We start from the raw sequence: 27,744 nt of genomic DNA on the forward strand, positions 1-27,744 counted from the left end.
AAAAACTGTATGTGATAATGTAATTAAAGACAGTGTCAAAATGAATGTGAACAAGAGGGCCGAAATTAAGGTTGACATTCTCTGTAATAAATGATATACCTTTGATTAAGAAATCCTAGATTTAGAACCTAAATGATGCCTGACAATGTCCCTTTATCACTGTGGATAAATCAGTAAAAAAAACAAACAAACCAGACCCATAATACAGATTTTATTTTACTTGTGTTCTCTAACACTTAATACTCTCCAGTTCCCATATAACTATCTTCTTTCTGTTTACCTTGAATGCAATAAAAACAATATAAAGAAGTAACACATACACAGAGAGCAGTGACTCTGACTATCTGATTGAATGGGGAGAGACTGAGTTTAATAAAACAACAAAGAGGAAATAAAAGGGGAAAACTCCTGAAAAGTTAAATACAAATTGCTGATGTTAACTACAGTAAGCAGAAGGAAAGGGGATGAGAATTAATTCTATGAAACTGTGACAAGGAGAGAGAAGAGTGCAAGGGAATAAGAAAGAGGTGCCATGCTTCATGACTGGCTGCCTCTGAATTGTTTCAGCTCTGCGGATCCCATTCAAGTCTCTATTGGAATCTTTCCATTGACTTTGGTAGGCCCTGAGTTACTGCTGTTCTAAACACCAATGTCTTGGTTCAAACACGCAGCAGTGAACGGCTCAGAGGGCAACCTTGAAAAAAATCTCTTTGGGTCTAATTAAAAGGCTGGTCATTGAAAGTGATGCTGTAACTTGTAAACAGTAAATGCCGGAGGGCCTTATTTAAAGTTGCTGGTGATAAGATTTTACAAGAGCCGCACCTATTAGGAAATCACACCACTTCCCTCTCACCCACGCCTGTTTCCATCCAGAGAGAGACTACAAAGAGGAGGAGAATCTCTCCTGACTTCTGCCCTGGAGAAAAACTGACTGTGACCCTAAATTAATATCCAGTAGCATTCTTTGTTTATCAAAATACCATGCAAAGAAATTGCATTGCCTCAAGGAAATAATTTATTCACTCTCTAGCAGAGGAGAGTCTGCTGCAGTTTCCACGGCATGCATCCGATGAAGTGAGCTGTAGCTCACGAAAGCTCATGCTCAAATAAATTGGTTAGTCTCTAAGGTGCCACAAGTACTCCTTTTCTTTTAGCAGAGGAGAGTTTCATTTAAGTAATACTATATTCAATCATTATTCCATCCACACTGGTGTGCAAGCTCTTGCTCTGCTTGATTCTAGCGTACCAGAACAGCATTGTTCCCTTTCACTGTCCAGTGCCTAACCTCCTCCTTATCCAGATCAGGCCTCTGTCCTCTCTAGTCCAGCCGTCTGCTACACAGGATTAAATCACTGATTCATCTAGCTTGTTATCCCATTTCCTGCACTCCAGAAAGGACCACAGGACCATCTAGTATCCCATTTCCCTGTCAGATAGGGTCAGACCATAGCTCACTCTCATTAAATGTCCTAACTACGGCCACAGCCACTTCCACAACGCACCTGTTCAGTCATCTAATTACAACACTTTCATTCCTTTACGCTCTGCTGCCACTGGGTGGCCATTTCATCCCTATTGTGTATTATTTATTGCTCATTATTTATATTACCAGAGCATGTAGGCCCCCTAGTCCATAGCTCTAGGTAAGGACCAAAACCTCATTGTGCTAGGAGCTATACAAACACAGAAGAAAAAAAAAGACAGCCTTAGAGTGTAAGCTCTTTGGGCCAGGGACTATGTCTACGCTACCGTGGTAAGTCAACCTACGCTACGCAACTCCAGCTATGTGAATGACGTAACTGGAGTCGACGTACCTTAGGTTAAGTTACCACAGGGTCTACACCATGGGCGGCGGGGGGGGTGGTTGATGGGAGAAAATCTCCTGTCGACTTACCTAACTCTTCTTGTCGGGAGTAAAGTACAGGGGTCAACTGGAGAGAGGTCTACAGTCAATTTGGCGGGTCTTTACTAGACCCGCTAAATCGACTGCCTGTGGATCAATCACAGAGCGTCGATTCCCACTGTAGTATAGACCTGCCCCAAGTATGAGACAAGAGACAACAGATGGGCACAGACAAGCCGATGGGAGAGTACAAGGCAACAGTGAAACAGCATTGGTCAGTATGATAGTGTGTGATCTCAGCACACCACAACAGCCTACTACATTGGCAAGTTTTGTGTAGGTATCATGGCAAAAGAGAGGTTTAAGGAGGGTTTTGAAGGAGGAGGAGGAGGTAGCTCTATGGATGTTTATGGAGAGTTCCTCCCAAGCATGAGGGGCAGCATGGGAAAAAGCACAAGGGTGCTTGTTTGAAAATTTAACAAGGGGATGAGGGAGGCTGGAAACATGGGCCAATCAAAGATGGGAGTAAACATTTCGATAGCAAATGAGAGATGATAGGTAGGGTGGAGGTAGGCCAGGAAGGGCCTTGAAAATAAAGACCAGAGGCTTCTGTTTGATGTGATAGGAGCCAAAAGAGGGGTGCAAAGAGAAGATGACATGGTCAAACTGACAGGCTAGGGATGAAATTCCCCCCCTAGGCAGAGGGTCAGCACAAGCCCTACGCACTAAGTAAGTTCTCAAGGTTTACATGAAATTTGGATATCACATAGGCCTTTGCTGACCCTCTGCACGGAGGAAGGGAGGGGATTTCACGCAGAGAGCAACAAGCTATGGAATTCAGGGCAAAGATAGGGAAATAGTAAGTCCATATCCCACTGTCCAGTGAAGAACAGAGGTTGTGGATATAAAATCAGAATCAGTGTGTTGGCATGATCATAGAAATGTCAGTCTGGAAGGGACCTCGAGATATCATCTAGAACAGCCCCCTGCACTGAGGCACCATTAAGTATACCAGCTAGACCAATGAAAACTCTGGTACAGCTTAAAGGAAAGGTAAGTGACTGTTGGATTAGTTTTGAAGACGAAGTGCTCAGATTTTATTTCTTCCCAGGTTCATGTAGCTTCATTGGGTTCTCCTCCCAGTTTGGTAGAGAAGCCAGTTTCAAGGAGACTTCATCCTTGATGGGCCAGCCCCAGGCCAGAAAGAAAGGAGCCAGATTCTTGTTCACCTGCTGAGAGAACTTCTCTGCCCACAGGTTCATCTTGGAGGGGTTGTCCTTGGGGACATTGGGCATTTTCTGGTAGTCAGAGAAGAGGAGGATGAAGGGTTCCCAGCCAAAGCCCTCCTGCAGCTGAGGGGCAAGGAAGAGAAGTGTTAAAAACACGATATTGGTCCCCGAGTATAACATGAGAGCCTGTGCTTGATCCCACCTCAGGCAAAGCCTCAAGATGCAATCAGGAATAGTAATGACCATGTCATGAATATGGAGACAGAACCCTTCACTGATCTAAATTTAACCTTTATGCCTCTCAATTCACAGGCATTCATTGTTCCCTCGTGGAAGACATTCTCATTTTAAAACGAAAAGGAGTACTTGTGGCACCTTAGAGACTAACCAATTTATTTGAGCATGAGCTTTCGTGAGCTTGCATCCGATGAAGTGAGCTGTAGCTCACGAAAGCTCATGCTCAAATAAATTGGTTAGTCTCTAAGGTGCCACAAGTCCTCCTTTTCTTTTTGCGAATACAGACTAACACAGCTGTTACTCTGAAACCTGTCATTTTAAAATGTTACCTGCAGATACATTAGACAGGGGAAAAACCTATGAAGGTGACAAACCCTCATGGTTCTGGGCATAAGACAACTTGCCTAAGGACAGGAAGAAACATCTCCCATAGGCACAAAATTACATAATAGCTCAGAGACCCAAGCTGCAGTTGCTAGCAGCAGCAGCCTGGTGTCACAGCCCCAGGAACCTTCCTGCAGTCTGGCAGCGGCTAATAGATGCGGCGGAGGGTAATTTGCACCGAGGGAAGGAGAGGACTGTCAAGAGAGGAAGGTGGTATAAAGGCTGGGGGGAGGGGGAATGGAGGATGGGGGAGGGAAGATTGTAGGTGGGGCATACTTTGGCCTGGAACAGGATTTCGGGGGGTTATTTTCAAAAATAAAAATAATTGAGGAATTAGTTCAAAGCAAAAGGGGGCTGGGCATGGGCTGGGGATTAGGGTTAATGATCAAGGTTAGGTTAAATTAGAGGTGACAGTGGGGGATCATACAGAAAGCGTGTCATATCCTCTTCTCTTCTCCTTGGCCCGTGTGAGGTCTATTTGGGCCCTAATGACCTTACAATCTAGACGCGTCTTATATGTATGTAAGGCATCTCCAGGGTACTATACGAACACTATTAAATGATGGAGGGAGAGAGGGGGGATTTACACCGTCCTCTGCAGCATCTGGTCAGGCCACTGTCAGAGACAGGACACTCAACTGGTTGGCCCTCAGCTCTGATCAGTACAGCAATTCCTATGTTTCCAGACTGGGAGCGCTATGCATAGGCCCTGGCTTCTTCTCCTCTGCTGAGAGGCAAGAAGAGCCTCAGGGGCTCTGTGGACTGGTGGCAGGAACAACACTGGCTTGTTTTCACTGCCCAGCTCGGGAGGGCTTGCCACCACTGCTGCCTCTCAGTCCAACCAATGGCCACTTGAGGGACGGTGGGGGAGAAGGGGAAGGCAGCTGAACCACAGCTCCCCCACTCTCATCTGCAGTACTTACCTGGCCCCCACTACCCTAGTAACTGAGCACCTCACAATTGTTATCTCTGTATTTCTCCTCACTGCACCCTGTGAGGGAGGGCAGCAGTGTTATCCCCGTTTCACGGATGCCACAGAGAAACTAGGGCCCAGATTCTCCAAGGTATTTAGGCACTAACCACCTATTGAGTTTAACGTGCAAAGAAGCAGAGCAACAGCTCCTGTTTTCCTGCCCAGAAGGGAGATGGGCTTCGTCACCAAGGCAAAGGAGCCAATGCCATCTGCCAAAGTCCTGCAGCAGAGAGCGGGCCTGGAGAAACACTATGGCAGACTGAGCCATCCATATGCCTGCTGGGTGCTTTATAGATCTAGGACAAGTCCAGCTCCTGAGCAGATGTTTGTGTGGGCTGAAGACTCCAGACTGAGGATGTTTATCTCTCAAAGAGATCACTGAGTGCAATGAAAACACTCCATCTCCAACCCCGCCTCTCCCATAGTTACCTGCAAGTACGTCTCCAGCGCAGTCCACACGCTCCAGTCCTTCAGCTGAGCCCCTTTCTCCAGATAACCTGTGACCCTCTGCTTCCGACACTGCGGCTGGAGGGCCTGGTGGGCTCTGTCCCTGGGGATCCCCAGCACCTTCTCATGCACATAGACAGACCACAGGTTGCAGGTGGCCTCAGTAGTGTGAGGGGGGAATTCCCAGCCTGCTCGCTGTTGGTTGTGTCCTAGCTCGTGGATTGGGCCCCACAAGCCGGTGGCTCGCATGTGTTCCACATTCACCATCTCCTTCACCGAATCCAGGTGGCCCATGATGGGGTAGCCAGCGTGCATCCAGCCTGGAGGGAAGACATGGGGAGTGCTCACCCCAACACCAAACTCTCAGACACGCTTAGGGCACATTTGATCACTATGGATGCTGTTTTACTAAATTATGACTAAGTAATTCCTACCCGTTTCCATAGGGCCTTTCCTCTAGCTGAGGAATAAGGCCCTCAGTGCCTTAGTTATCTGAGCACCTCACCATCGCTAATGTTTTTATCCGCACCATACCCCTGTGAGGCAGGGCTGGGCTGTTATCCCCATTGTACAGATGGGAACCAAGGCACAGAAGGCTAAGAGTATGTCTGCACTGCAATACCGCTGCAGCTCGTGCAAGTGCCCCCGAGCTAGCTGTGATCTACCTAGTGCAGGTACCGGTGCTGTGAGGCTGCACCACCCTGGGCTTCAGTGCGGGCTGCACAAGCCAGCCCTTCGCCCTGGATTATTACTCACACAGGTAACCCACGCTAATGTCTGTGCTGCCGCAGCTACACTGCTCCAGTACCTGAGCTAGGTAGATGAACGACAGCTTGGGTAGGTCTGCATGAGCTGCAATCACACCTGGTGGATGCAGTCTAAGTGACTTGCCTAAAGTCACACAGGAAGGCTGTGGCAGAGTAGGGAGACCCACGTTCAGTTCCTGAGTGCCCTGGAAAATGCATTTTCCTGAAGGGTCCCGAAGCACTTCACAAACCACATACACTATCTACATCTGCATTTCAAGAATCACTTTGTCTGTCACACAGTGTCTCCTCTCGGGAGGAGCACAGGAGCTGTTCAACAGCCCCCAACAACATTTTGCAAGAGCTCAAGAAAAAGAGGCAAAACATTAGTCCATTAGAAATCCCTGAGGAATTTTAAGTCAGCAGAATGTGATCACCCTAACTGGCAGCCGCCCAAGATAACAGAAGTCAACACTAAGTTTATTTCCACACTAAATATTTCCATGTCACTTAACCAGGGGTCAGGAGTTTAGCGTTTGAGCACAGACCTTGTGCTGACTCTCTGCATGGTGAAGAATTTCACCCAAAGTGCTGCTCTGAAAAGTAACAGTAAAAACAGCCTCCTGAGGCTCCATATTTCAAATCTAAGTGACTCTAGATCAGATGTGCTCTGTTTAGAAGTAAAAATGTGCTCTGTTTTTTTCCAGATGCCAATATTGCAACTCGTCCTGGACTCAGAGTCAAGCTGGGTTTGTTCCTTCTTTTCCATTGTCACCAGCAATAAAGGTTCTACAGTTTAAATTCTTCCCTCAGTGACCCTGCGGAACCTTATTTTCAGTAGCTTTGCATAGGTGTAACTATAAAGCCCTATCGCTGAAATTTAATCAACAATTCTGTTGCTGAGACAGATGGAGGTTGTAATCAGGAAGGCCAAAGCACAACTGGAGTTGCAGATAGCAAGGGATGTGAAGGGTAACAAGAAGGGTTTCTATGGGTATGTTAGCAACAAGAAGAAGGTCAGAGAAAGTGTGGGACCCTTACTGAATGGGGGAGGCAACCTAGTGACAGATGATGTGGAAAAAGCTGATGTACTCAATGCTTTTTTTGCCTCGGTCTTCAAAGACAAGGTCAGCTCCCAGACTGCTGCACTGGGCAGCACAGTATTGGGAGGAGGTGAGCAGCCCTCAGTGGTGAAAGAACAGGTTAAGGCTATTTAGAAAAGCCAGACATGCATAAGTCCATGGGGCCAAGGGTGCTGAGAGAGTTGGCTGATGTGATTGCAGAGCCATTGGCCATTATCTATGAAAACTCCTGACGATTGGGAGAGGTCCCAGATGATTGGAAAAAGGCTAATGTAGGGCCCATCTTTAAAAAAGAGAAGAAGGAGAATCTGGGGAACTACAGACCGGTCAGCCTCACCTCAGTCCCCGGAAAAATCATGGAGCATGTCCTCAAGGAATCCATTTTGAAGCACTTAGAGGAGAGGAAGGTGATCAGGAATAGTCAACATGGATTCAACAAGGGCAAGTCATGCCTGACCAACCTAATTGCTTTCTATAATGAGACAACTGGCTCTGTGGATATGGGGAAAGTGGTGGATGTGATATATCTTGACTTTAGCAAAGCTTTTGATACAGTCTCCCAGAGTATTCTTGCCAGCAAGTTAAAGAAGTATGAATTGGATGAATGGACTATAAGGTGGATAGAAAGCTGGCTAGATCGTCGGGCTGAACAGGTAGTGATCAATGGCTCTATGTCTAGTTGGCAGCCAGTATCAAGCGGAGAGCCCCAGGGGTCGGTCCTAGGGCCAGTTTTGTTCAACATCTTAATTAATTATCTGTACGATGGGATGGATTGCACCCTCAGCAAGTTCGTGGATGACACTAAACTGGGGGGAGTGGTAGATACGCTGGAGGGTAGGGATGGGATTCAGAGTGACCTAAACAAATTGGAGGATTGGGCTAAAAGAAATCTGATGAGGTTCAACAAGGACAAGTGCAGAGTCCTGCACTGAAAACGGAAGAATCCCATGCACCGCTACAGGCTGGGGACCGACTGGCTAAGCAGCAGTTCTGCAGAAAAGGACCTGGGGATTACAGTGGACAAGAAGCTGGACAGGCATCGGCAGTGTGCCCTTGTTGCCAAGAAGACTAAAGGCATATTGGGCTGCATTAGTAGGAGCATTGCCAGCAGATGGAGGGAAGTGATTATTCCCCTCTATTCAGCACTGGTGAGGCCACACCTGGAGTACTGTATCCAGTTTTGGGGCCCCCACTACAGAAAGGATGTGGACAAATTGGAAAGAGTCCAGCAGAGGGCAATGAAAATGATTAGAGGGCTGGGGTACATGATTTATGAGGAGAGGCTGAGGGAACTGGGCTTATTTAGTCTGCAGAAGAGAAGAGTGAGGGGGGATTTGATAGCAGCCTTCAACTGCCTGAAGGGGGGTTCCAAAGAGGATGGAACTCGGCTGTTCTCAGTGGTGGCAGATGACAGAACAAGGAACAATGGTCTCAAGTTACAGTGGGGAAGGTTTAGGTTGGATATTAGGAAAAACTTTTTCACTAGGAGGGTGGTGAAGCACTGGAATGGGTTACCTAGGGAGGTGGTGGAATCTCCATCCTTAGAGGTTTTTAAGGCCCAGCTTGACAAAGCCCTGGCTGGGATGATTTAGTTGGGGTTGGTCCTGCTTTGAGCAGGGGGTGGGACTAGATGACCTCCTGAGGTCTCTTCCAACCCTAATCTTCTATGATTCTATGGACACCCTTAAGGACACAGAGAAGCACCATGAGGGACTAAAAACATTCAGCTCTATGTGGGTTGCATGTTTATTTGACTCATTGCATTTGTCTGAAGTTTCAGTTTAACAAAAAAGCCTTGAATGAATTGAAGTTGCTGCCTAAAGCCCTTCTTTTGGAAACCCTGCTAGGACCATGCGGCCATACACCCACCAGCTGAGATCTGGACGTCTGTTACAATCCTCTCTGGCCTTGGGAACTTCGCTGGTGCCGCTGCCAACTCAGCTATAGCCAGCATGATCTGGTCCCAGAGGGTCAGAAGAGGCTCTGGGTTCTCTATATGGCGGATGCTGTCAGCAGGCACAGTCAGGATAATGTTCTCAGTAGCTAGTTCGGCCCAGGGAGCAGGGTAGTGCCGGATGCTGGCCAGCCACTGGCATTTACAGGTCTCTCCTGTAGCAACATGGAAAACACATTAAATGTACCCCAGTCTCTCAGTTACACTCTCTGAGTGTTGGCTGAAAATATGTGACTTCATCATGAATTCCTCTCAGGAATAATAGTACTTGGCATTTATAGAGCACTTCATATTTTTTACGTGCTGGATGGGCATTAATAAGTTAATCTTCACAGCATTCCTAGGAACTCTCACTGTCCCCAGTAGTGTCCACCTGGGGAACTGAGGCACAGAGATTAAGTGACTTGCCCATGGCCACACAGTAAGGCTATGGCAGAGCCAAGGACAGTACTCAATTCGCCAATTTCTCAGCCCATTGCCTTAAGCACTAGATCCTTCCTCATTTCACTGCTGAGCCTCCTGTCTAGTTATTATGTAAAGATACGAGATGAGTCCCCCCCATACATCCAAACTTAGTCATGCTATTTAAGTACGTTATGGGAAAATCAAGTCCATGGCTTGTGAAAAGTGGGCCCCAAATCCACTTCATTCCTCCCCCCAAAAAAACAAAGCAAAACCAAATCAATACAGGATGGTTCACAGGGGACACCTGAGTTGCTGTCCACATTTCTCTAAGTGACTTCTCCTCCACCGAATGAGATCAGCAGGCATCAAATAGCAACACACTGGTTTTGTTTGGACTGATGAAGGAAAAAGAAATTTCATAAACCAATAAAGAGAAGACTGATGGGAAATGCAGCAAGCACATCAAAGGGGCGGTTGTCAATTTCTATCGTAGTGACAGGAAATGGCCACACACGGGCAGCAGAGGAAAAGGGGAAGATTGAGAAAAGGGCTGGTGGAAATCTTTCAAAAGGGCAATAAAAAGTTGACAGTTTTCAGCAAAAAAGATGGTTTAAAAAACAACAAAGAAAGAAAACAGTCCCAGTTTGTCATTTTTCTGCCAATTCTGATTTTAACCATTTGGACTCTGGTTATATTTAATGCTGCACATTTTGGTTTGGATGCCCACACGCACCACATTGAGAGGGGAAAGGCCCCAAGGGATGAACACCTACCCAGTCTGAAGTAGGGAACCTTGACTGTCCCTTCGACAGTGATGGGCACTTTGCCCAGCTGGCTTCCCCTTGGCACAAGGATGTAAATGAGGCCGCCCCAAAGGCAGGAGACTGACTGCCTCTGGCAGCTGACCTGGCACTTGCGTATCACCATGGGGGCCCGTTTCAGCTCCTTTGCAGCGGTGAGGTCATCAGAGTGACACCCGATCTGCACCTGGGGAACATAAGGGCGGGGAAGAGCAGGGTCAAGCGCTCCAAGCTCCAGATTGCAACCCCACCCCCTCTGCCTTAGGGCCTGTCTGCAGTAGAGCACACACAGCTGCGGGGCACTGATTGCAATCCAGCCCTGTCGCAATTGCTGTCTGACTGCTGCATGTGAAACAAGAGTTCATAAAGCTCAGTGTAGCTCATAACAGGGAAGCTGTACCCCTCACAAAGCCATCTACAGCCCTAGCATTAAGATCCTCAAAGGTATTTAGGTGGCTTGACTGATTTCACTGGGAGTTTGGCACCTTTGAGGACCTGGGCTGGAATGCCTCCCTCATTAGCAGTCTCAGCACAGGGGCCATGGATTGACAGGGCCACAGTGGCTGAACTCCCCCGTACCCTTAGAGGTGTCCCTTGAGAGCAAAGAGGAAGCAAACTGGAGAAAATACATGTGGGTGAGATGCGGACTCAGCTGTTGTCTCTGGCATCCCTAGTTAGGGAGAAATCCAGTCTCCAGGGCTCATTGCACCAGCATCTGAGTCCTGTAAGATAACACAGGGGTGTCTGCAGCTTATTATTGCACAAGGTCCTGCTGCAGTGTCAGTGGCTGCCTGGTCCCCTCCCCACCTTCGCTTGCTTCCCTCCACTACTACAATGAAGCAGAGATAGCTTGGCGAGCACATCACCTTGGGGAGCAGTGAGAGCTGTGAAATAATCCAACCAACAAAGCAAAATGGGGAGGCAAAGAACAGTCAAGAGAGGGCAGAGGAAATTGTGAGGAATTTTTAAAAACTTAATGGCAGGAAACAGCCACAAGGTGACAGCAGAGGATAAGGAATGAGAAAGGAGCAGGCCTAGGCATAATACAGACTGATCCTTGAGAACAGTTTCAACTCATCTCGCTGATATGGGTACCTCACAAATGTATCCATGTATAAAAGCCAGCCGGGTTAACAGAAATTACCTGCAGACCAGCACTGGTCGCCATGCAAGGAAACGTTAACACTGCTGTGTTCCCATCAGGTAGGTAAAGTCCTGTACTCATCCATGCTGTTCCACCTGTAGGGAACCACAGAAGATAGGTCTGAATACACAGCACTTAGGCTCAGGTCTTCAAAGGCATGCAGGCACCTAATTCCCAGTGAAAATAATGGGAGTTAGGCACCTAAATACCTTGAGGACTGAGGCCTTACTCAGCACTCCTGGCCCCTGCCCATTTCCATGCTTAAAGTAATGCAGTTTTGAGTTGCCAGAGTGTGAAGAAATAATCTGATGTTTTTCTTGCTCAGAACTCTCAGAATTGGCCTGTGTGTTACCAGACTTGCTGACAATGTGCTGCTTGACTGAAAGCGTGAGAAATTTTAGCATAAGGGGCTTTTTCCCCCTAGCCCTAACTAAAGCATGAGTACCCTGACATTTCACTATAGTAAGACTTGTTTCTAGACAGCCACCCTAGGGAGTCGCAAACATCAGCTGCCCAGCAGAGACTGTAAAGCTGTGATAAGCAGCTGAGTTCAGAGCTCTTTATACTGCCCACGCAGAAACCCTCCCTTAACTTGGAGTTAAGGTTGATCAAGTGTATTTCAGCACAATTACTTAGTGCCAGGTTGTCGAGCCCCTCCTCGACTGAAGGTCATTGGACTACCTGTGTGAGTAAGTGTGCAACAGTGTGAATAAAGACTCCACATCCAGCCCAAAAAAAGTCTATCACCAACTAAGCCACCACTCACACCCCTTACATCATACACTCACAGACTGCAACTCCACAACACTGTCACTTCTAACATGGAACCACTCCCAGCGCACACACACAGTGCCCCATAATCACAAGCAAATGTACAAGCTTGACACCAACCCATCTGATTGGCGGAAACAGCCTGTGTTATATGTGTTATTGGCACATGGGGAAGTATGAGTTTTGGTGTGACAGTGCAATCTCAACAGGAGTGTGTGTGTGTGACACGTTTTCCATGTAATTCTACACGGGGCAGGTGGAAAGACTGCTCCTCTCACCTGTATTAGTGCCATCGATTTCCAGGGTGATAGGGCAGCTGGATGGGAGCAGGCAGACCCCATCGGTGGGTTTCTGAACCAGGACACCACAGTCCATCATGGTCTGGGACAGCTGTGTTGCCAGGCACAGCAGGGCTGCCTCCTTGGAGTTGCTCTTGATTGGGTTCTTCTTGCTGACCTGCGGGATCCCGCCTCTGCGCAGCACTTTGAGCAGGATGCGGTGGAGTGAGGAGAACGCCGGACAGTCTTCAGCTGGGATCCTCAGGAAGGCAGAACAGTCCTGCCCTAGCCTATGCAGCCAGTCTGCCAGGGGGGCTCCGAGTGCCTCCTTCTTTTCCACGTGCCTCTGGAAGAGGGAGAGTGCCTGACGGAAGTGGTAGTGATGGAGAAGCTCCCCCGGGAGCAGCGCTGGGTATGTATCTGCTTTGAGGTTCATGCCCAGGATGCTGATCCCAAAGCGGTTGAGGATTTTGTTGCCAGGGTATCCGGCAACGGCAGCTTGGCCTTGATTCTGGGAGGCCCAGTACCAGGCCTGCCCCCCAATCAGCAGCCCTCCCCCCTCCGCCACAAAGGCCTGGATCTTCTCCGCCTCTTGGTCGCTGTGAGAAGGGCAGCAGTAGACGCTCATGTCGCTCGCCAGCGATGATACCCGATACTTCCGGCCCTCCTGGGCCAGCAAGGAACACAGCCCCTTCAGGTGGGCAGCAACCCCAACCAGCCCCTGCCTCCCAGCATCCAGCCAGCGTACAGCATTGAGCAGGAACCCTACCAGCTTCGGGGCACACAGCTGGCCCTCATGAGATGCCACCACCACCCGGCCCCGGCCATAGCGCGCTGCAGCAAGGAAGCAGCAGTGGGAGCTGTCCAGGCCGAGTGGGAAGGCCAGCACCCCATGCACCAGCAGGGGGGAGGGCACCCCACCCGTCACTATATCCAGTTCCGACACACCATTGAGGAGAAGCTCTACATCCTGGCTGAGATTAGCCCCGTGCCTGCAAAATCAAGAGGCACCCCTGTTTAGGCCCAATCCCGACATCCTTTATACAATCACAGAATCATGAGGGATGCTAGGGGCACCCAACAGGCCACCCCTAGCCCATCTCCTCCCCTGCCCACGCTCTATGGTGCTGCCCCTCACAATGTTATAGGGATTCTGGTGCCAGGTGGAGTTTTTCTGAACTCCCCAGTTGCTGCAGTCTCAGCCTTCATTTTTAAAGAGTCCATTTGTAGCCTGCAGAGTTGAGCTTGAAAATGTGTCCCAGCTGTGATCTAGAGGCTCCGAACCCAGGAGACCAAAGAAAAAGAACCCAACCTTTAGTCTGTGTTTTGGGTTGTTTTAACTCTGATTTCTAAGCCAATCTCCACTGGCCTGATTCATGATTTTTGAACCCCTGGCATTGGCAAAACCATGAGGCCTAGCATGCCTAAGCCACCTCAGAAATGCATTCTCTAGTCAAGCCTGAAAGATTTGCCAGTGCCTTTTCCTTAACTATCCCACTGCTACTGCTCAGAAGAGAGGACTGCCTCTGTCTGTGTGTGTATATATAGAATCTCAGTGACTCAATCTGAAACAAGTCTCTGATCTCTGTAAAGCGTAGCCACCCTTTTCCTATCCATTAACCTCTGCTTCCCAATGCTCCTATTTCGCTTCACTCATACTTCTCATTTTACCCTCTGCTGCCCCTGCATGGCTCTTGCTGTTAAAGCCGTGTCGAGTGCTTTCGTTTTATTTCCCCCTTTGCTGTATCATTTTACCAAACTTCATTTTCCCTTTGTCACTTGTGATGAATCTGCTGCTATTTGGAACGTCTGGATTTTCCACCCAAACGAAAAAACCAACCACTTGATAGAGTGTGAGAATAAATAACACCCATGTGTCCATAGGGCAGGAATTAAAAACCCTGGGCTCCTCATTTGATTTCTTCTCCCAGCTTCTTTGCCACACAGGACACCAATCCCTGTGGCATGTTGGTGGCCTTAAAGCTCAGTTTTATTTGCTATGGGTGAAATTTATTCCTATGCCGAGGGCCAGAACAAGGTGAATGCACCTTTTAAGCCCCACTTAAACTCTCAAAATAGGGTGAATTCCCCCCTAAGTAAAAATTCCCAAAGCACAATCATCTCCATATAACTTTCCTGAGAGGAAAATCTCACCTCCAGTGCCCTGCAGGTGAGAACATGACAATCAATCAGCAACTTGTAATAAGTAACTTAATTACATTAATTTGTAGTTGTGTCCTGAGTACCTTTCTGCATCCTACAGCAAAGATTCTCTTTACCTTTGTAGGAAAACAAACCCAGCATCTAAAGAGCAACAAAACCAGCCATGCAGCTGGAAGAGAGAAATGGAGTTTCATTAACAGTGCTAGGGAAGGGGAAGGGACTGGGGCGACAAAAATCTGTGGGGAAAATTTTCTTACAACAGCTGTGGATTTAACTACATGAAATGAAGTGGCCACATAGTGAAAGCAAAGCAACAGTTGTGGTCATTAAAGACCCCATTGCACTTTGTGCAAGTCAGAAGCCCAGATTCTGAACTGGGCCAGGCACAGCTTGGGAGTGGGGGCAGGAAGAAGATGGCTGGGCATGGCCTGGATTCTGGGGCCAGCTGCGAGCTTGTCTGGTTTCTGGTGTGAGCCCAAAGTTTTACACCGATTGTTCTTGGCCTGATGCAGTCTGCCGGGCTCCACCCACAAGACGGCTGCATTTCATGTATCATCACAACACATAAAGGCTCCATCCAACTCCTGCCAGAGCCAATAGGAGACTTCCCGCTGACTTCAGTGAGAGGCGATTGAGACTCTGAAAGCATGGTGCGTTATCCAAGTAACATAAGGAATACTCGGTGTGTTTTCTAAAGCACATTCATTAATTAGACTTTTTTAAATATAGAAGCATAGAAATGAAGGGCTGGAAGGGACCTCCAGGGGTCATCTAAAGGCAGGACCATCTAGACCAGTGATACTTAGACCTCAGTGGTTCAGGAGCCAAATTAGTGATCAACATTACCCAAAACAGCCACAGTAGCGTGAATTCATTGTATCACTTATTATAGGACTATTCATATGTAAACAGTATGATGGGGAAATATTTGTATATGAATATTATTCTCAAGCAAAGACGTTAATAACTTCATACAAGTTTATAACTTAATTGGTTGAAAACATTGTAAAAGCATCCTGACTGGTTAATAACTTAGACTAGTTAATAATTAAATCACAGAGTTGTAATATCATGTGCTGCAAAGAACCTCAGGAGACACATTAAAGAGCCACTTGAGGCTCGCCAGCTGCAGTCTGAGTGTCACTGACCTAGACCATCCCTGACAGGCGTTTGTCCAGCCTGTTCTTAAAAACTTCCAGTGATGGGGATTCCACAACCTCCCTTGGAAGCCTATTCCAGAGCTTAACTATCCTTAGAGTTGGAAAGTTGTTTCCTACTATCTAACTGAAATCCCCTTGCTGCAGATTAAATCCATTAATTCTTGCAACTCTTTTTTAAATAATACAGTATTTCAATGAACCTGCTGGCTTGCTACTCAGTACCCTCCCCTCACCTTGGCTGAGCAGCAGGGAAAGAGGCTAACCAGTGAAGGACGCTGGGTTACTCAGTTCAGTACTCAGCCAGTAGAGAGCTCCATAATCCCTAGGGGACTGAAGAAAGGAAGAAATGTCCTGAGGGCTGAGAAGGCCTGGCTCAGGTGGGATCCAGGGGGACAAGCTGCCCCTGAGAGCTGGGCAGGGGAACAGCTAGTTGCCTGTTGTTGGCAAGAGAGCTGTGGCAGCAGCAGGGGCATCCCGAAGCTGAGGGATGCACTGTGTTCCTCCTCAAACAGCTTAGGGCATGATGAATGGCTCAGCCCTAGGGTAACCAGATGTCCCCATTTTATAGGGACAATCCTGACATTTGGGGCTTTGTCTTATATAGGTGCCTATTACCCCCAACCCATGTCCCATTTTACATACTTGCTATCTGGACACCCTACGGGCCCCACTCTCTGTTCTGCCTGAGGTGCCTGCAATGTCACACAACCCTGGAGTACACAGCTGAGAAAAGAGCAAGGTCCAAGACTGGCTATTACTGCTCTCCACATCCTGTGTGCAATAGGCTCCCTGGAGCCTACCAGGCAGTCAGTGCTCAGTGCCCACAGACATGACCCGCTCACACCCTCATGGCCCTGCTGATATTCTCTCTTGGGTGGGAAGCAGACATTTCGGATTCCATAGCTTAAGCCAGTGCCAAATGACTAGCCAGGACACCTCTTTTTAATTTAGGGTTTGATTAACTAAAGGACCCCCCCCCATTCCCTGCTGGGATAATGATCTGAAACCCCCCCCTCCGTCGGATATCTGAAAATGGGGTGTTTCTCCCCTTTCCCGGGAATTTATGTAAATCTCTCTCAGCTGTACTTTATTGGGGCAAAGCCAATAATGGGAAAGTTACTCACGGGACGATCAAGGGGATCTTTGGGATCTTTCCCGAGACTTTGAAGATCCCTGGCTGCACTGTATTGCCAGTGAAGTACACACCGGCCACACTAGTCACTCGGTTCCCAGGGAATTCGAACAGCACCTTCTCCACACCGTGTTGACTAGCCCAGTACCAGGCCTGACCTCCGATGAGCAGGCCCCCACCTCCCTTTACAAACTGGACCAGCTCCTCTGCCCGAGCATCGTCATAGGCATCTGTACAGTACACCCTGAGAGAGGCACTGAGCGCCACGCCAGGCTGCACTTTAGTGCTGGACCTTAGGAGCAGCTGAGAGAGGGGATCCAGGCTCCTTTGGACTCCAACCTGCACCTCTGGGGAGGGTCGGAGCCAGTCCACAGCGTTCCTAAGGAACCGGGAAAAGTTGGGATTCTTCAGGATTTCTTCGTGAGAAACGACCACCATCCGGCCCTTCCCATAGTGAGAAACAGCGATCAGAACCTGCTTCTCAGGGCTTACCAACACCGGGAATGCAGTATCTCCTGTGAGCAACAGCTCACAAGGAACAAAATCTCCAGTAAAATCCCACTGCCCAACTCCATCCACCAGCAGCTCATAGGTGGCAGCGGGCTTCATCTTCAGTTTCCTTTTATCTGACAGGAAAGAAAAGGATTATTAGGGTGTGGCTCGGCTGAAAATTGACTGTCAATGACCACGTTAATTGTCCCACAAGGAGCCCCCAGCAAATGGGCTTTGTTTACAAAAGAGGGTGTCAGCCCTGCAAACACTGGGGGCTGGCTTACAGCAGAAAATTAGATCAACCCTGCTATGTTGCTCAGGGGTATGAAAAATCCACATCCCTGACTGGCATAGTGAAGCTGACTTAGGGCCCCATGTAGACAGCACTAGATTGGGAAGAATTCTTCTGTGAACCTAGCTACCATCTCTCAGGGAGGTGGATTAGCTACAGCGACAGGAGAACCTCTCCCATCGGCACAGGTGATATCTATGCTGAAGTGCTACAGCAGAGCAGCTGTGCCGCTGTAGTGTTTCAAGTGTAGACAAGCCCAGGGTACGTGTACACAGCATTTTGGAGCCTGCAGCAAATAAAAATAGCTGTGTAGACCAGGGGTGGCCAAACATTTTGGCCCGAGGGCCACATCAGGGTTGCGAAATTGTATGGAGGGCCAGGTAGGGATGGCTGTGCCTCCCCAAACAGCCTGGCCCCCGCCCCCTATCCACCCCCTCCCACTTCCCGCCCCCTGACTGCCCCCCTCAGAACCCGCAACACATCCAACCCCACCCCTGTTCCTTGTCCCCTGACCGCCCCCTCACGGGACTCCCCACCCCTAACTGCCCCCCCAGGACCCCACCCCCATCCACACACCCCCATTCCCTGTCCCCTATCCACCCCCCTGCCCCCTGGGACTCCCACGCCTATCCAACCCTCCCTGTTCCCCGTCCCCTGACCACCATCACCCCAGAACCTCTGACCCATCCAACCCCCGCTGCTCCTTGTCCCTTGACCACCCCCTCCCAGGACCCCCCACCGCTAACCACCCCCCCGGGACCCCACCCCCTATCCAACCCCCGCCCCCGCTCCCTGTCCCGACTGCCCCGAACCCTATCCACCCCCCTGCCCCCTGACAGGCCCCCGGGGACCCCCTGACCCTTATCCAACCCCCCCGCTCCCCACCCCCTTACCATGCTGCTCAGAGCAGGAGCAGCAGGCCAGAGCATGGGCAGCGCAGCGAGCTGAGGATGCAGGGGAGGGGAAACAGCGGGGGAGGGGCCAGAGGCTAGCCTCCCCAGCTGGGAGCTCAAGGGCCAGGCAGGATGGTCCCGCAGGCTGGACATGGCCTGCGGGCCATAGTCTGCCCACTGTTAAGGAAAAGTTAGCACATGTGATTCCATTTTGGTTTGGGGCCCACCATTGTTTAAATGCCAGCACGTCCTACACCAAGAGGAGTGATCCTTAGATACTGAATCCCTATGAAAATCCTCCTCTTTGTCTCCAGCCTGCCTTGACTCCCAGTATCTGGTTTTTGTCAGTCTTTAACTTCCTGTCTTTTGGCCTTGATGTGAGGCCTCCCATTCTGATAATAAAAGTTACTGATGCATGGCTTTAGGACCATGCTGTGTAATTAACATACTGGTATAGCACGAGGAATGCACCAAGCAGGGATAGGTGGTAGATAAGACAAGGGTTTGTTTATTGGCTAAAGTTTCCGATGCACAAGGGCAACATGCTTTGCTAAAAAGTATATAATCTTTGTATAATCTGTATTCAGGGTCCCGCCCTGGCTAGCAGGGGGGCACCACGCTTGAGCGTAATAAACTTAGTGTCTTTTGGGAACTCTGCAGTTGTGGACTTTGTTTCTGTGCCTCAGCCTAGATTCAAACTGTGCGTGTCCTATCAGGTGTAATTCGCAGCATTGGTGTGCGTGTCCTATCAGGTGTAATTCGCAGCATTGGTGTGCGTGTCCTACCAGGTGTAATTCGTAACACCGCCTCTGGTGTAGATAGTGCTTTGAAGTTGCGGCTCAGGCTCTGAAGCCTAGGGATGGGGATGGACTTCAGTGCCTAAGTCATGATTTCAAAGCGCTGTCTACACAGCTAATTCTAGAGCACTTGCATGAGCCCTGCTAGCCTGAATCTCTCAGCCCAGGCTGGGACACTTGCTTCCGCAGGCTCCAAAATGCGGTGTAGACAACCCTCAGGCTCTCCATTGTCTCTTTGCCTTCTCCCTTTCCGCTTCTCCAGCACTTTGTGGACATATCACCTTACTCAGAGGGCGGGTGAGGGGATTTTTTTTGTCTGTTTGGGGTTTTTTTAAGCTTTGTGTTTGTCATTTAAACAGAAAGACATGACAAGAATAGAATCAGTTCTCACCAGAGCAAAATATTTAGACAAGGAAAAAAAACTACAGACCTAACTAATCCCACTACACATCGGGGAAGAGGTAAAGCAAAAAATGATAAACCCAAGCAGCAATAAAAATTTCCCATTCAGACTTTCATTGTGGTATAGAGAAGAGCCATTAGAGACTGCACTAGAGACTGCTTTTGCTCTTGATTTTACATGAAAGATGCTCAGATATTACAGGGCTAGGTGGCAGTATAAACCCTGAAGATAGATAAAGAGATCAAGAGATAGCCTGATCTGCAGTTAAAGAATTAATCCCCAGGAGACATGCTGTGTATTACCTACATGCAATTTAACAAATTTTTCTCCTTTATCAGGCAGTAGAGAATTCAGGTAAAATGTTCAAACACAAAGTTCCAAAGTTAGGCACCTAAATAAAAGTCCCCTGATTTTCAGGAGGTGCTGGTCACCCATACATGCTCCTGAAGTCGATAGAAGTTGTGGCTGTGGTCTGCACCTTTGCATATCGGGACCCTTATTTAAGTGCCTATATTTAGGCACCCAGCTTTGAAAAGACTGGCTGAAATCTTAATCGAAATAACCTCCATTGCTAAGCCAGTGCTCCTTCTTACCAGACTGTCCAAACAGCAAAGCTTAGGGGTGGGGTGTTTGAGTCGGTGCCAATCAGCTCCTGCCACTCAGGAGCCCCCAGTGCTGACTCAGTGCAGGGTGAAGGAATGCCTGCGAGAGGAAGAAACCAGCAGGCTTTGGGGCAGGGCTGCCCTCCCCACTCTGTGATGTCCCAAGCAAGCACTGAAGCTGCACCTAGCTGGCTTTCACAATCAGCCACTAAACGGTCAGATAATATTTGGCTGCCCTGAAAGCAAGTCACTCATCTGCTAGCACCAGTTTTGGTTGGAGGAACAGGATCTTCCCTCCGGATTCATTTATCACCTGCTCCAAGGGGCTCAGAAATGGTGTCCTAGCCAACAATCAAGGACCTATTAACCCATTGCTTGTCCTTGGACATGCAAGGAACGTCCTCCATCTTGCCCAACCATACTGGAGATTTTGTTACTGTTCAAAACCTTTTTAAAGTGATTTTAGTAATTGTGAGCAGTACTGATTAATCCTAGGGAAACCGTGCCCAATCCAGAAAGTTTAACCATGCTTGCTGGTTTCATTCTGAGCTCCACCTTTGCCACTCTGGGCTTCAATGGGCCCTAAACTAAAAGGTAGACTCCAGAGTTTGAAACCACACGCTATGAGAAAAGTTTGACACAAGCTGTGAACTGAAACCAGCAAGTTTTGCATGACTCCAGTTAAGTGACTGGCCCAAGGTCACACAATGAGCCAGTATCAGAACTAGGGACTGGAAGGCAACCAAGTAGTCATTATTCTCTGGGCCTGATTGTCTACTCCATCATACCCGTTTTACACTGGTGTAACTTCATGGACAGATTTACACTGGTGTAAGTGAGAGGAGAATCAGGCTCCCTGTCATTTACTCTAAAGACTAAATGGTCAGATTATGTATCCTTATTCAAACTGAGAAGTACCCTATGCGATTATTCATGGAGTAAGGTATTCCTCATGTTGGGGTAAGACTGGCCCTAAATCTGGCCCTAAATCCTTAGTCTGCACTTCCTCCTGTTTTAAAGTATACAAACTGACACGAAGCCCCTGCCCCTGCCAAGGGATCTGCACACTCAGACTCTTGCCCAAAACACTGCATGTCACTGCAGTGTGGACAAGTTGGGAACTGTTTTAATTATAGCTCCATTAGCCCACCGATCATAACTTAGATTTCTTGACTTTCATATATGTAAAAATACAGTTTTAATATCACATTTGCCTTCCCCCCACCCCTTCATTTAAAATGAATACAGGGCTGCAATCCCCATGGGCTCTCAACTAACCTGGCACCTTTTACCAGCTGTATTACAATTATTAATTATTGTATAGCTTCCAAAGATGTGCTGAGTGTCTCACAGAAGACAAAGAAAGCCTCTGTCCCTACCCCAAAGAGTTTCCAGGTTACAACGGAGGTCTATACATCACCTAGCACAAAGGGGTTGTGGTCCTTGACTAGAACTCCTAGGTTCTCCAATAATACAAATAATAATTAATAATCATATGACACGAGCTGGGGAGTTCATGGAGTGAGGAAGGGCCAGGGTGACAGCAGTATCATCACCTTCCTGGGGCAACCACACTAAGAACAGGGGATTCTTTTAATGATGCACAATCTCATCCAGGTCAGTTCTGCTCTTGGGTAAGAAGAAAGTCCCTGATAGGTGAAAAACATTTGTCTGTCAGCCTGACCTTAGGAGTCACCCCAGGGATTGTGAAAACCACAATCACAGAAATGTGAAAGATCTGGTTCACTATTAAATCACACCAAGCGCATCCCATCTTACCCCTCCTCAGCCAGTGTAAGACTGTGTCCTAGAGTATTACCCAGTGCTTTGGGCAGGCCAGTTTTAAAACAACCTCTCCCCTTTAGGAGACTAATCCACTAATAAAGCTTTCCACAGCCCTTTTCTCCCCTGGCCCTTTACATGGAGGTAGAAAAAAAATCTCAGTTCCTTCTCACCTACTCGGGTCCCAGCAGGGGGAATCACTCACTCACATACAGAAGTCTCTGCTTCCTGCAATCCAATAGTCAGATTAATGTTTTGGACTTCAGATTCGTCCCAATTAGAGTCCTCTTTAGGAGGAAATGAGGGGAACGGAAGAGACAGAGAATGACGGAGCCAGAAGGGAGGAGTCAGGGGAGGGAATTCCCAGCCTCTCCAGCTGGTGTCAGAATTCCATGAGGGTAGGCTGTCAGTGGGCAAATCCCACCCCACAAGCATGTCACTTAAAACAGAGGAGGTTTTTCTCAAACTGTTTTGCTTACTTCTCACTCCTCTAGTAAGACACTGCTACTTCAAATCTTATCTCTATTCACTGTGCTGTTTCAGGATTGCTAATGTCTCCTCATGCAGTGAGCATCATGTTAAAACCAAGCAGTAAAAGTGCATACTCAAAAAAGGGAGCAGAAAGAGGTTTAAAGAGCTTGTTTTTGTGCAAACAAGTTGGTTTCCTTTTCTTGCTGGTTAAAAGGAACAGCCCTGTGGCTGTAAACTGCTGATTCATTGGACAGAGGAGTCCAAGAGTGGGTCTGCGTTGTGCAGATTCATAGATTTTAAGGTCTGACTTCCTGCAGAATACAGGCCACAGAATTACCCAGTAGCTCCTGTACAGAGCCCAGTAACTTGTAGGACAGAACTTATCTGTTTGGATACTCACAGTGGCATGGTGCGGAGATAGAATTTCAATTTAGAGATGCAATCAGGAAAACAGGAATGAATGAGCCTTATGCTTTTGATCCAGTGCAGGCAGAAGAACTAGAAACAGATGAGCTCTCTGTGCAGAGACAGAAGAGAGAATACATAGTGCAAAGCGGAAACACTAAATACATCTGAGGGCTTAGGAGGGAAACTTCAGCAGCCAGGAGTGTGTGTGGTGGGGAAAAAGCAGCAGAGGGATGCTGTGTATTTGCGTGGAGGGAGGATGGTGGAATAGAAGGAACCCAGGAGTCTGAGCTCCTGGCCTCCTCTGCTATAAATACTAGAACTCCCACTGGCTGCAGGAATGGAACAAAAGAGTCCTGACTACCAGACCCCTGTTCTAACCACTAGATAATTGTTCCCCACAGCACTCCCCACAGAACCCAGCAGTCCCTGCTCTATCCCAGTGGCAGCAGAATCCAATAGTCCTGATACACTTGCTCCAAATGTTATATTGCTCCAAACACTATCTATCTCGCCATCACTGTGATTGGAACAGAATCAAGGAATCCTGACTCCTACTTCCCCCACACACACACCCGGCTCTAACTACGAGATCACACTCCCCAAGGGCTGGAAATAAAACCTAGGATTGGGCCTAGGTAGGTTTGTAAACTCCGTCAGATGAACAGCTGCACCTAAGAGTTTATAAGCTCTGCTGTCACTTATAAGAGGCCCTGTATGTAAGCAGCCATTCCATGCCAAGGGTTCACTGTACCACAGATGAGCACTCACTCTCCTCTCAGCCCAGACACACAGACAGATGGTATTTAGTGTCAGCCCTTCCCATAGGGCTGTTCCTCTGTCCTGGTGTAGATGGCGACAAGATAGAGTATCAGAACCAGTGACACAGCAGCTCCAATCTTCAGGAAAGACAGAAAGAGGATTAAAAATAATCTGACAGTAGCCCATTGCCTCCCCTTTCATCTGTTCACTTGTCCCAACCACATAATAGTCATTCTAATACATGGTCACTAACAATAAGTGTACTAATAAATTATAATAAATCAAAGAAATCAGTAAAGATAATAACTAGTCTAGAATAACAAACAAAATTAAAGTGATGGGAAAGATCAGAATGAATAGTAAATACTTTACTAATATTAAATTGTTGCTAAAAAGTATAATTGCTAATGGTGAGCAATAAAAATAATGAGGGTAATTCTCAGAATAATGAGAATAATGCTCTTATTTCTACTGGTAATGTCTCCTTAATTCAAAAGTAAAATGTCATTTACAACTACTCTAATAATCCTAATAAATCATTAATGATCGCAGATAGTAAGACAAATCTGGCTAGTTTCCCAGGCAGTGAGGAAACTCTGGGCCCCGAGCGGGGATGAGGCAGCTCTGGCAGAGCTAGGAAAGAAACAAAGCAAAACACTGACTCGGCAGCTCCTGGGACTCTTGGGCCATGGGGTTCATGCACTGAAACCCTGGACTGAAACAGGGATCGGAGAATCTTTATCCCCAGTAACAGTCACACTTGCATCCGATGAAGTGGGTATTCACCCACAAAAGCTTATGCTCCAATATGTCTGTTAGTCTATAAGATGCCACAGGACTCTTTGCTGCAGTCACACTTGTAGTTACAGCAGCTAATGTGGGATAATACCCTGTAATGGGTTGTGCTCACCACCATGCACCTCCTGCTGATTGCTGGGGCGGGGGGGGGCGGGGATTTAGCTCTGTCCATCAGCAGTGTGATGTCTCACTCTCAGTCATTGCTTCTCCACCATCTCCGCTGTCTGTGGGGACCTGCTTTGCTCCCAGACAGCATCCTCTTCAGGGCACAGCCCTCCATCTGTGCCCCAACTACACTGTCTCCCCCACTTCCAGGGGAACCAACAGTCCTTCAACTGGCCTTTCACTGCAGTGGTGAACTGCAGCCCCTAGTCCACCCCTCGCTCAGGGGCAAACTGCAGTCCTTTGGCTGGCCACTTCCTCTGGCGGCCAGTGGGGCAAAAGGGGTGGCGGGCAGGCCCACCCACTACTCTGGGCCCCACGCCGGGGACCCTATAGCTGGCAGCCACTCATTGCCTCTCCTTCCCCTCTGCTGCTACCTGCTTTTACCTTTTTGGTGACAGTAATGTTCATCCATATGGGTATATCCAGTTGCAAACAGAATGTTAAGGTGTAAGAAAATTAAGTTTGTACAGAATAAATCTTCCCAGGCAATCTTAATTGCTTTTTAAAAAGTAGAATTTCAAAATTAGTGGATGAAATAAATGCAGCAGAGTCCCTGTATTTAGATTTTTTGAAAAAAAAAAAGTATATTGGATTTCATGAAAACTTAATTGAAAACTTCATTAAAATGCCTTAGACAAAAAGAACAGGAGTACTTGTGGCACCTTAGAGACTAACAAATTTATTAGAGCATAAGCTTTCATGAGCTACGGCTCACTTCATCAGATGTATAGAATGGAACATATAGTAAGAAGATATATATACACATACACAGAAGGTGGAAGTTGCCATATGTATATATATATATTCTTACTATATGTTCCATTCTATGCATCCGATGAAGTGAGCTGTAGCCCATGAAAGCTTATGCTCTAATAAATTGGTTAGTCTCTAAGGTGCCACAAGTCCTCCTGTTCTTTTTGCGGATACAGACTAACACGGCTGCTATTCTGAAATTAGACAAAAATATTATCCTATGGTTGGAAAACAGGCTAAAAGACCATAAATAAAAGTAATGATAACCAGTACCTAGTAGAGAACCACAGAGATCAGTGTAGAATCTAGTCTTACTTAAAATGTACATTAATGATCTGGAAAGGGGAGTAAACAACAGGTCAGCTAAACTGGTAGATAATACAAAATAGGGAATAGCTGTGCATGGCACTGCAGAAAGAGAAAAAACATTAAGGGAGCTAGAGAGAAGAACAAGAAGAAAATAACAAAATGAGATTTGACATATAGTTATCACATGCCACCTTGTTGCGTTAGCCCAGCTATGTATATTTAGCTCTTCTAAGCCCTGATTTAGAAAGGTGTTTAAAATTAGTCAGGAGCTTAAGCACCTTGCTGAACCAAGGCCTTAGCCTTTTCTCATAAATCAGTCCCTCCGATCCCTGATATTTTTTCTCTTTTCTGAACTCCCTTCAGCTATAATGTGTTGCTCAAAGCTGGAGGCAGTATTTCAGGTGTGCTTGAACAGCTGTATAGAGAGGGAGGACTTGTGGCACCTTAGAGACTAACACATTTATTTGAGCATGAGCTTTCGTGAGCTACAGCTCACTTCATCTGTAGCTCACGAAAGCTTATGCTCAAATAAATTGGTTAGTCTCTAAGGTGCCACAAGTCCTCCTTTTCTTTTTGCGAATACAGACTAACACGGCTGCTACTCTGAAACCTGTATAGAGAGGAACTCTCTGCTCCATGTCGTTGTTTATGCTGCCCAAAACTGGCCTTTTTTACTATTATATCACCTTGCAAAGTTGTGTCTAGATTGTTGCTCCCTCTCACCCCTACTTCCCATTACGTATCTGTTTCAGATATTTTTTTCAGACGCATTAGTTTGCATTTTTCCAAGTTGATTCTTATTTAGTTAGTTTACGACCATGTTTCTAATCTCTTTAGGTCCCTGTGATAGGTCTTACCCCCATCACCTGCCAGGCTAGCAAATGCACCCAATTAATCAGACTCCGCATCTGTCATGGGACTCTCCATGGAACTCTGCCATTGGCACTGGTGCACCTTCACGAAAGTGCTACAGTGGCCCCGCTGCAGCTTTTCAAGCGTAGACCTGCCCTCAGTCATCACCTGTTTAGATCTTGAGTAATTCCATTAACTCTCATGGAGTTATTTTACATTTACATAAATGTAACTGAGAGCAGAATTTGCCAGTTCTAATGCAAAAAATCATTTTAAAACAGGGAAAATGGTATAGCTGTTTCCATCAGTGGTTCTCCAGCTGTGACCTATGGAGAACAGGCTGGGCCCATGCATACATGCTAAATTCTGTGCAGCTCCATGTGGAACATTTCTCAACAATGAGAAAAAGTCACTGATTTCCCCTTCGGGGGTCCCCCAAATAGGGTTACCACCTTTGAAATGCAAAAAACCCAGCACCCCTCTGCCCCCCAAGGCAAGCCAGCTGCAATTCCAACCCCCAACCACATGGCAACTCTGAAACCCTCCACTTCAACAGCCACTAGAGAGATCTAGAGAGAGTATCTAGAGAGAGAATACATATAGGTAAGATTGATAACATCATTTTCTTTCTTAAACTGTGGAAGTGGGAACACTGCAGCACCTTTAGCTGAACACAGAAACTTTTAACATTAGATATCCCAGTGTATTGTGTTGATAATGCAAACCATTAGACACATGTAAAAATAAAAAAAAACCTGGCAGCTTAAATTATTTTTCTGGCAAATCCATAAAAAAACCTGGCCAGGCCAGTCAAATACTGGCCAAGTGGTAACTTTACCCCCAGGCCATGATTACAGGTGAAGGGACCCTTTTACTGCATATCTCAGCAGAAAGAGGATGTGGGAGGGAATATGGGGAACTGGGTCCATGATAGGAGCCGGGGGACCAGGCAGGGAGGAGGAAGCAGTCAGGTGCTGATAGGGTTGGGGTGCTGTGGAAGACGGATCGTTGGGGGGGAGCAGACTGGAGGGTCAGTGGGGGTGAGAGGAGTCAGGGAAGCTGGAGAGGGCTGTTGGAGGCAATGGGAGCCTGGAGGTTAGTAGGGGTGAGGGGAAACCAGGCACAGTCTCTCCCACTCTGTCCCTATCCCATCAGCCTCCCCCAGCCCCTCTGCCTGTTGCTCACCTCTCTTCTCTACCAGCCATCTTTACCCTGCACTT

The 27,744-nt window shown here is 47.6% G+C and overlaps 1 protein-coding gene across 2 annotated transcripts; it reads right to left on the reverse strand.

Moving 5' to 3' along the window:
• Positions 1-62: 62 nt before the first annotated feature.
• LOC140899097 (TRPM8 channel-associated factor 2) lies at positions 63-27,744 on the reverse strand. 2 transcript variants are annotated; one of them, XM_073313957.2, is made up of 8 exons: positions 27,710-27,744; positions 16,741-17,374; positions 12,294-13,285; positions 11,245-11,339; positions 10,074-10,287; positions 8,811-9,050; positions 5,096-5,433; positions 63-3,195 (listed from the first exon to the last, which is right to left on the reverse strand). In XM_073313957.2, exons 2-8 carry the CDS (start codon positions 17,355-17,357, stop codon positions 2,941-2,943), a joined length of 2,751 nt encoding a protein of 916 aa, XP_073170058.2. In that variant the 5' UTR covers positions 17,358-17,374; positions 27,710-27,744; the 3' UTR covers positions 63-2,940. The 2 variants fall into 2 exon arrangements, with proteins under 2 accessions (XP_073170058.2, XP_073170048.2); XM_073313947.2 differs by lacking the exon at positions 27,710-27,744 and adding an exon at positions 22,183-22,291.

This window comes from Lepidochelys kempii, chromosome 1, assembly GCF_965140285.1.
Source record: "Lepidochelys kempii isolate rLepKem1 chromosome 1, rLepKem1.hap1, whole genome shotgun sequence".
Classification (NCBI taxonomy): Eukaryota; Metazoa; Chordata; order Testudines; family Cheloniidae; genus Lepidochelys; species Lepidochelys kempii.